At 36.2% G+C, this 9,830-nt stretch overlaps 1 protein-coding gene across 1 annotated transcript in view; it reads left to right on the top strand.

The window, feature by feature from the left end:
- Positions 1-2,842: 2,842 nt before the first annotated feature.
- Positions 2,843-9,830, top strand: part of EPYC (epiphycan) — a 23,005-nt gene continuing 16,017 nt past the window's right edge. The window contains exons 1-2 of the mRNA XM_009321325.1: positions 2,843-2,893; positions 5,024-5,204. Coding sequence (XP_009319600.1) covers positions 5,037-5,204 — 168 coding nt within the window. The 5' untranslated portion in view covers positions 2,843-2,893; positions 5,024-5,036. The remainder of the gene's footprint in view (positions 2,894-5,023; positions 5,205-9,830) is intronic.

Genomic DNA, 9,830 nt, shown 5'->3' on the forward strand with positions numbered 1-9,830 from the left:
TTTAATCAAGCCCAAGTTAGCAAGTCAGACAGCAAGATTAAGAGACAACTGGGGAAGTTTGCAAGACAGTAACTTAAACTGCACAAGGCCAGAGGATCTGGAAAAAAAAACAAGTGTCAGTGAAGGGACTAATTAGAGGACATGAAAAGCTTACTCCCAAATGTCCTTTAGTCAGACTCAGGAATTTCATTATCTTCTTTGATAACAGGATTCAGAAAGCACAAGGCAGTGATCTGAATCAGTTCCTAGCTCAAGCACAGATTTTCTGTGAGCATTTTAAAATGCTTGTCTTTCTGTTTAGCAACACCACAAGGGTTATAAGTAGTCTTTCTTTTCCTTTGCTTTTAATGGCATAATATTCTTGAATTGCTTAAATGTTGGGTCTCTTGGGTTTCTAGCTAGTCTAGGGTTTCTAGCATCAGGACTTTGAGTATCCAAGCTCAAACAAAATGCCAAACGTTAATTCCAGCATTAACTAAGGCATGTCCTCTATAAATATACCACTCAATCTCCAAGTTCTTGTTCTTTAAATCATAAATTGAGACAAACAAAACTGTTTTCTTTGTTTGACCGTTATTGGCAAAATTTGTGTGCCATATGAAACATCATGCTCATAAGTTTGTAAAATTCTTTGTATAAAATACATCATTTTTCAGATAACTTTCCATAGCTCTAACAAAAAATAGAAGCAATATCAATGTTTGTAAGTTAACGTTTGCCTTAAATTAATTTTACTTGCTTAGTGTTTCTGGAAAACAAGCCCAGCAAAGCATATTGTAGTCTGACAGGAATACAGTAAGCCACTAAAAATCAAGATTAAGTTAAGATCCAGAGCCAAAGAGGTTTGAACTTCATTGGTCTTAATAAAACAAAAAAGCAAACCTACAGACCAAAAGATACAAAATTTTCAGGCCCTGGGTCACAGTATGTCTAAATCAACTTAGTTGTGTAAAAATGAAGAAAAAACATTAATATAGATATCAAGAATTTGTTGTAGGTAAGAATTTTCCTACAATAAAGAATAAAAGATTTGGGGTTTTTGTACCAGTGAAATCAGTGAACACTAGGCCTGTCTAGAGACAATAAGTTTTGTAAATGAAGAAGACATATTGGGAGTGAGGATTTAGAAGAGTAAATCTTAAATGACCAAGCACAGCAACAAATAAAATACTTAAAAGTGAAATAATGTTAATTACTTCAGTGCATGGAGCAGCATAAATATTACCAGTAGCAGTAAGAAGGTGACATGATGCATTTTGCTGCAGAAGATATATCTATTTGCTTTGTTGCCAGGAAGGACCATACACAGGCATTGAAAGCAACTAGGTCACTAACTTAAGGAGTAAAATGAGGCCAAAGCTACTGACCTCAAGAAAAAGAATAGCAACAAGACAGTAGTGTGGTGCTCACCCTGTACTTATTGCCCTGATACTTCGTGGAAGAAGCTGTTTTTACAATGGGAAGGGACTGTGAATAAGGAAATTTAAAATCTCTGATTTAATGATCCAAGGCCCCCGTTTTTATAAAAGCAAATCATGCTGAACCTTCCTTAGAAAGAAGTCTGTCATGCAGGAGCAGTTGCAGTACTGTAAGGCACTACAGACTTGACTTAATTGTCAAAACAGCACATGATACCTAATGACATTTGATATGTCCTACAATATCCTACCCTCTACCTATCTGCTAACAGAGCTGTTGCTCTTCTACCCTTTGACCTATCTGTCTGCCAAACCCTTTTAAATGTCTTGGATTCCCTAGGCTAGCACTAGGAGTTTGATGTTGGACATTCAAATCGTTGAGAACTGGTTTAAAATCCTTAACATGCTTTCAGTGCCTCATACAAATTTGGCCTTCTAGGATGGTCTTCTTATTGGAAAAATTTTGATGTGGAAATTACATAAAACAAAGGGAATCAGGTTTGCTTAGCACATTGGAGTCTTCTACATGAATCTTGTATTCCTCCATAGATGAGGAAAGGGTTCTGCCTTTTCTTAAGTGTTAATATAGGACATTGACAGTATTAGGAGGTATATTTCATTAAAGAGTTGGAGGAATGATGAAAAAGTTCAGAGGAATGGTTGTATGTTGTACAAAATACCAGTAATATAAAAGTAAGAAAAAAATTAAGCAGGAAGTGACAATAAAGAAAATGCTGTCAATAAGGAAAAGAGAGAGGTTGACTTCTGGTAACATTGTAAAACCTATTTCTGGTGTAATAAAGTGCATGATGCTACAGTGTATGCCTATCATTTGCAGCATATTATATCAGTTCATCTCTATTAAGGAAGTGGTATTTCCACTTCAGAAGGAAAACATATTGGAAGGAGTAGATCCTATGAGTATCACCTCATAAGTACTTGCAAAAAAAGTAAAGGAAAAAAAAGTACCTCTAAATACATACCAGATAGTACCCACAGCAGATGAAAATTCATTAAACATTATCACGTACAATGAACCCCAAAATAAAAATGTTACATGTAGGAAAAAATATTCATATGTTATCCAATTTGCTTAAGCCTTGATTTTGGACGTTGGAAAATATGCATTTCTAGATTATCAGGACACCCAAAAGATTGTTTCCATAATGCAACTGAGTGTTATTGGTATATCAGTATATTGGTAGGTGCAGTAAGAAATTTGAGCGGAAAGGGTAAAAAGCCATTTGCTTACAATAAACCTTTGTCTGACCTTGCTAAAATTTGATTCAGCAAAAGCAAATATAAAGGTGTTTGAAGTCCGAGAAACTCCCTGGGCTGAGGTCTCCAGTTGAGGGTAGAAGCTGTACCACCTCCCACAGCCCCAGAATGCCACTGCCATTGGTCGGGGTCTAATACCACTGGCTCTGCATTCTGAGTAACTCAATCCCATTTGAGAGATTGGAAGCTAAAGGTAAGTTTTGGTACTTCTCTCTTAAAACAGTTAATTGGATTTTTAATGCTGGAAATATTTTTATAGTATTTGTTTTATTTTATCATGCATAATACTGATTCAAAGGCTGCAGACTGAGGAGATTATTTGTTTTTCCCTGGGTATGTCTTAGTTCCTTCCTGTGAGAGGAGTACATAATCTTCATCAAAATATTTGATCTTACAGCTACTGCAGATGCCAATATCATTACAGTTTGTTCCAGTATATTACACATAAGGGAAGTACAGAGACATGCAAACTCTGCAAGTTAGTGCAGATACTATAGTCATAGGTAAATAATTTTTTTTTCACAGAGGTTATCATTATATTTGCTGGTTTTGTCTATATACATTCAGAATGAAATACTTAACTCCATACCCTTTAAAAACTTTTTATTTCTAGGTAATGTGAAATGAAAACAATTTTGAATAATGAGTAATTTTTTATTTAGGAATTGTTATTCAGAGGAAAAATTACACCAGATATGTTAGTGTGATATTTTGGATTAATAGATAACATCCTTTACAGCTGAATCTTTTGGGATAAATGACATGCAAAAGAAAAGCAAGACCAAAAACAGTCCTGTCAAAAATAGACAGCAGAAAAATATAAAGACAGAAAAAAACCAAGCTCCAGTATACTTCAGTTTATTTCAGACATTGATTGCATTTTTATTTTATTTTATTTCATTTCATTTTTTTGTAACGAAGCAGAATACCCTTAGTAATATTGGAGGGTAATACTGAAAGGTGCAATTCAACCAAGTCTTCTCAAAGACAAGCCCAAGTGACTCAAGCTTCTCCCAGCAGCAGCTGAAAAGCCTTTTTGAATAAAGCAAATAAGGGAAAAATGAATGCCTTGTGTTGCTCACCATCCCCAGAGGAATTTCATATCCTCATGCCTAAACCAGCTTCGTAAAGACCTCTTTTCATGAAGCTAAAATTCAGCTTGTTGCTCAGCACACACATTCAAGAAAGTGTCTCATGCATTTCTTATACTTAATCTGTTTTAAGTAGCTACAGTTTAAAAATGAAATATTTAAGTGTGTGTATTATGGCATCACATCAGGAGTACAATTTATTAGACTTATGCACTGCTCATCATTGTCTGTGCTTTTGGTGAAATTAGTGGGAGCTGTAACTAAATCAAGGTGTAAGTAAAGAATGCTGAATAGAGCCTTGTGTCAGGCATCTTATATGATAATAATGAATACATCACTTACAAGGAATAGGGAATGCATAAACACTAATATTCAAGCCTAGCATGAATTTTCTACTATTTTACTAAAATATGGAACTTCTAAATGGGTGATAATTCTATTTTACAATTCTATTCTCCAAGGGGAACAGGTGACTGTACTATGCTACCATTTCTCACTACTTTAAAAATGGTGTTTATTGAATAATGAAGGAATGCAGAGTACTGTCACTTACAGGGCTATGGAGGACACATTCTACTTTTTATTTTGCTCCCCAGACCTTTGCAGAAGTGATGGTCCAAATATGCCGCACCATTCAACCACTTAAAATTATATTCTGGCAAAACAACTAGCGAGTGAAAAGTGGTTTGATTATGCTTATCCAGAGACAACAAAGAAAGAGGTCCGAATGTTTTCTATTTTTTTTTTTTTTATGGTGGACGAGAAAGACAAAATTAATTACATTGTTGTACATTTCAAAAGATTATTTCTTGTGATAGACACAAATAATATAATAATTTAGCTTTTGGCTAGTTTCTCAGAAGTTCTTTTCTAATGGTGCAATGGAAATAGGTGAAGTCAGATGAAAGGGGAAAAAGATTAATATATATCTTCCTTTCATCTTTTCAGGTACTTCCTCATTGAGGCCAGTTTATTTTTATAACAATAAAACTCAATGGGTCTTTCCTATATTATCCAAATGTTAGTATGGCCAAAGCAATCTGCAGAAATTCTCAGAACCAGGGACTCTCCATGAAGCAAAACAGAATAAACCATTGAGTCATCATGAATAAATATGAGTTATTCATCAGAAATATTATTGCATATTTATAAGTACTGCATTTACGAGATTAAATTTTCATAGATTCCTTGCAAATACCAGATTACCCACGTTTTGTCCATTTTCTTCTCTTTCAGAAAAGACAACAGAATGCAGACCTTTGTAAATATTTTTCTGGGATTTTTTATCTTCGAGTCTGTTGGAGCTGCACCTATCACTGATACCGTAATTTATGATTCTGAGTTCTATGACATACCGCTTGGAGACCTGCCTCACCCATTTGTCTATGATGAAAACGAGCAGTCTGATCAATTAGAGGTAATCAGAACTTAATTTATTTCATCTTTCCAGTGTGCACAAATGCAGTGGCTACTGATGAGTTTTTGTTGGCCATGAAAACATTTATGAGAAAAATCTACTCATGTGGTTGCTATTGCCTTTGGTTGATCAACAGTTTTCTGTGCTAACAACTCGTGTTAGTTCATTCACATTTTCCCTAATCTACAAATGTGGCCAAAATATTTCCTGATTTATTTTTTTTTGGTTGTAATCCTTGAAAGCAGGTGAAAGCTACCATGTTTCCATCAGGTGTCTTTGCATTGCCACAAATTCTGTTGGAGATTGTCTTTGTGATTTATCTGTCTGAATGAGACATGGAGGCAGCTGAGGTAGGACATTCAGCATTCCCCATTAAATGAGGTTGTAAAATGCTGTTTCCTGAGGTTATTTCTTATAGTAATAGATATGTCCAATACAAGTATTTCAGGTTATAAATGCTAGTGATCTCTATTTCTGTGAGGAAAGTGGGCAGAAGGAAATAAAAAAGAAAAGGGAAAGCACTTGAATTGAAAAATAGGAAAGTAAGAAACGTTACTGAAGAAAAACTGTTGAAATTCTGTTATAATATGAGATAGTAAGATATGTTGCCTGTACAAGCAAGGGACTCCATTTGTTGACTTAAATGCCTCTTTTCCCTCCTACATTCCTGTATTTCTCTACATCACTAAAAGGCTACATTAATTTTAATCTCACTCTGCTGCTTAGACATCAACACAACTTCCCTGAAGGTGGTATATGCACTGTATGATTCAGGATTGAGTGCCATAGAAGTTGAGTGAAGAACATAACCTTTAAATAATAATATGGGTTTTTTTGCTATTACACATAATATTTTAGTACTTTTTCACATAACAACACATAATTAATGAAAATACGATCGTTTGAGTGATTCACGATTGCAGCAGGAGGGACAGGAACTAGTCTTTCATCAAGGTGAGATCAAAATTGGATAGCAGCCTTGAAATCAAAGAACAGAGACAATTTAAGAATAAATATGTCCCAAAACCAGAGACCTGAAGAGATAAAAATCATCTCAAAGTTTGCACTAAGATCAGAATCTTACAGTTTGGACGTAATAAATTTCCTCATCTAAAAAGGACCGAGAGGAACTTTGCTCTAAAGAAATTACTTTGCCTTTGGCCTGCTTTCCTGTGCCATACAGAATCAGAACTCTTTACATACCCATACGCTTGAGCTTTCTTTCCTGATAAAGTCATCCTCACTTTTAGTCACTGGTTACTTGTGCTCTCTCTATTTCACATTGACTAATAAGCCACAGTTCCTGCCTTTTTTTGCTTTTAAAAATGAAGCCTTTATCAGTCCTATAGAAACGATTTCCTTCCCAGAAATGGGAGAGGTTATTTTGTATGTGCCTCACGACAGAGATTTTCTCATACAAACAATAGATTTCTTAGTAATGCATTGAGTGGTAGGTGGGACTCTCCTGTACTGTGCTCTCTCTGTGGGGTCCTATGACACCGGAGAATGGGGTGGCCCCTTTCCAAGTTTCTGAGTGAAGAATAGAGACAAGGCAAGGCTCCTGTGGTTCTTTTCCAGCTGAAAGGAAATTCAGGATGATCAATATTGCACCCAACAAGAAAAGATATAACAGGTCCTATCACAGGTTGCTTTCTTCAGGGAAGCATGGAATAGGCAGAGTCCAAAAAGACTTCATTTTGTCTTGTAAACTTCTTTTCCAGAGCAGGATTTTCTCCCATTACTGAGCTCTTCAGACAGCTTTCTTAAAATTTATCAAGTGAAGATCATTCATCGTAGCAGTTGGAAGGAATGTTGCTTTGCATATGGATGGACCTCCCTGTGAGAGCCTTTTTTCCTAGATGTGTAGCCAAAATCTTTTTTTACTTACATTCCTCTTACCATGTACCACCCAAAAGAAACCTAAGCATTCACAATTCCCCTAAACCCAGGAGAGCTCAGAGTGGTCAGTGCTGTAGAAATCAAGCAGCTTTTATAGACATGCATGTCAGTCTTCCAAGTTATCTTTTAGACACTGAATATTATTGATGTCACTCAAGTTTTAAACAGAATACATTTGATTTCTTGATCGTGGTTATGCCTTTCCTCCCTACAATCCTGTTATCATAAAGATGTGAACTACACAAGTGGCTCTATGTGTAAAACCCAGTATTTATGCAAGGTCACAGGTTAGTTTTTATTATGCATAGCTTAAATGATGAGCAATACCACAGAGACCCAGACAAACAGCAGGCCTTCATTAGAACTAGCCCGTGTACAGTAACTCTTTAAGGCCTGATTCAAGGCCTGCATTTCCTTTTAGAGAACTGTGAATCATGTCTTTAGCCTTCTGAATTAGTGAAGAAAAAATGAAATAGTATTTTCTGTTGTTGCTGTCTTCAGTTTAAGATTTTAAAATTCAGTTATGTGCAAATATAAATCATTCTGTTTAACACTTTTTAGACTCATTGGAGAAATGCAAAATTTTCCAAGGTTGTGCGTCCAACTGATTTTCAGCAGGTCCAGGAGACTGACTCGTTCTAGGACTTCAGATACATTCGGTGTGTTGCTCCTGTTGATGTCAATGGGAATTAGGCACCTGTGCATCTTAAGGAATTAAACTAAAATGCCTATGTCAGTATGTCCTTTCCAGAATGTTACCCATTGGGTACTGTAATCACTCATTCAACGTGTAAGCACCAAAATGATGAAAGACCTAGAGGTAATTAAGGAGGGATTCCTCCCACTCATTCTATCTGGCTAAAATTAGGTGTTGCATCCCAAGACCATCCTCCAAGACAAGTATGAATCATTCCCTTGGGATATCTATTGTGGTGGCTGGCTGCCAGGTGCTCATCAAGCCATCTTCTCATTTCCCCTCCTCAGAGGGACAGGGGGAGAAATTAAGATTAAAAATGCATGAGTTGAGGTAAAGGCAGTTTAATGAAGAAAAGCAAAGCAAAAAGTTTTATTCTCTACTTCCCATCATCTCCCATTACCTGGGAGAATTTGTATTGAATCCTCAATCAAAGCTATGCATTGTCATGTATTAGATGGGTCAAAACTGGGCTATAAAATCTGTGGTTTCCAAGTTCCCAGGTTAATGAGACATTGAAGACCTAGCTAAAGCTTTACATACAAATGGAAATTGTTACTGAAAAAATCTTAAGTAATATATCACTTGGAAATATAGATATGTATAGAGACTTTAGAGAGAACAGTATCAACACTTTCACAGATAATGGTAAAAAAAGGCAATGTAAAAGAAAAACCTGTTACCAAGGAAGAAATTCCAAGGTCCTAAAGGAGAAAGAGACTGCAAAGGAATGTCATTTGTACGGTAGTGTACAAGCTTTGTGTTGGATTTATCTTCTGAAACTGACAGTTACAACAGTATAAACATGAGCTGCTGTATCACCCTTTTTCTTCATAGTAAGTTTCATTATTATTTCCAATTAATATTTATATCATGATAGGGTCCAGAAGCCCCAGTCAAGACTGGGTCTTCATTGTTCCAACTGCTCTGCAAACATATACAAGGTCAGATTTCCTTCTTTAAAATTGATTCAGTCAAGCCATACTGTCAAAGGCATTCTTGTGTAAGCTTCTTGCTGGTAAAACGGAAGGCTTAGAGTTTTTCCCTCTTTGAAACTAAAACTTTGTTTGGATAGTGTGTGAGAAAAACAAATTGTAGAGAGAGATTCCTGTGTATATCAGCAGCTAATGTCTAATAAAATCATATTGCAAACTTTTTATTACAGTGCCTGTTAAATATAACCAGTCCATTTTCCTTCAGGTATGAAAAGCTAAGTTAGAAAAATAAGAAGTTAAAATATAGGGGTACCAGAAAAAAATTTTCATCAATAAAATAGGCTATCAGTGAGGCTGAGAAGCAAGGGAGCTATCCTAGCACTGAATAAGCAGCAAAACAAGGGAGTTGAATACAGGTTGGTCCAGGTCTGTGTACACAGAAGAGGTGAGCTGGAAAGTATGATCCACAAAATAATGAGAAACAAGCACTGTGAAAGCCTAGTATATGATCCTGCATTAGCTTGTTGAATTTGAATCAAACTGATAATAGGATATTCAGGTGCCTGCACAAAGTGCAGAACTTGAATCATTTTAAGGTAAGAATCATTTTAGAGCCAATCAAAACAGAATCTAGAGCATGGTTTGGTACACAGCTCGGAGGGGGGAATGTTGTGGGTCTGCTCTGAGTCTGCTCTGAGTCATTTCTATCTTTGTTCATGTTTGTGATTGTCTAATGCATGGGACTTTAATAATCCTTTGAACAGGTCCCAGGTCTCAGTTCCTTTCATATTAGGCTACATAATCATGTTTCCTTTGGCTTGTTCTCCTTCTCCTGCCATGAGTTTTGCCTCTTTGGATGTATTCTGGCTTTGTTTTGACATCTCATCCAAACTTGCCTCTGGCCCCCATTTGGTGGTTAGGGTGTCTTCTGGATCAGAGGTTTTTGGGACGCCAGCCTCCTCAGGCTAGAACTTGTATCTCAGCTCCCTTGCTTTTTGGATGAATGGAGAACCAGCACCTTTGTTTTCATCTGAACTGAAATGGAGTAAAACAGATGTGCAAATTTAGCAGATGGGTTCTTTGAAATACTTAGGTGCA

This window comes from Pygoscelis adeliae, unplaced genomic scaffold, assembly GCF_000699105.1.
Source record: "Pygoscelis adeliae isolate BGI_AS28 unplaced genomic scaffold, ASM69910v1 Scaffold232, whole genome shotgun sequence".
NCBI classification, from domain to species: Eukaryota; Metazoa; Chordata; class Aves; order Sphenisciformes; family Spheniscidae; genus Pygoscelis; species Pygoscelis adeliae.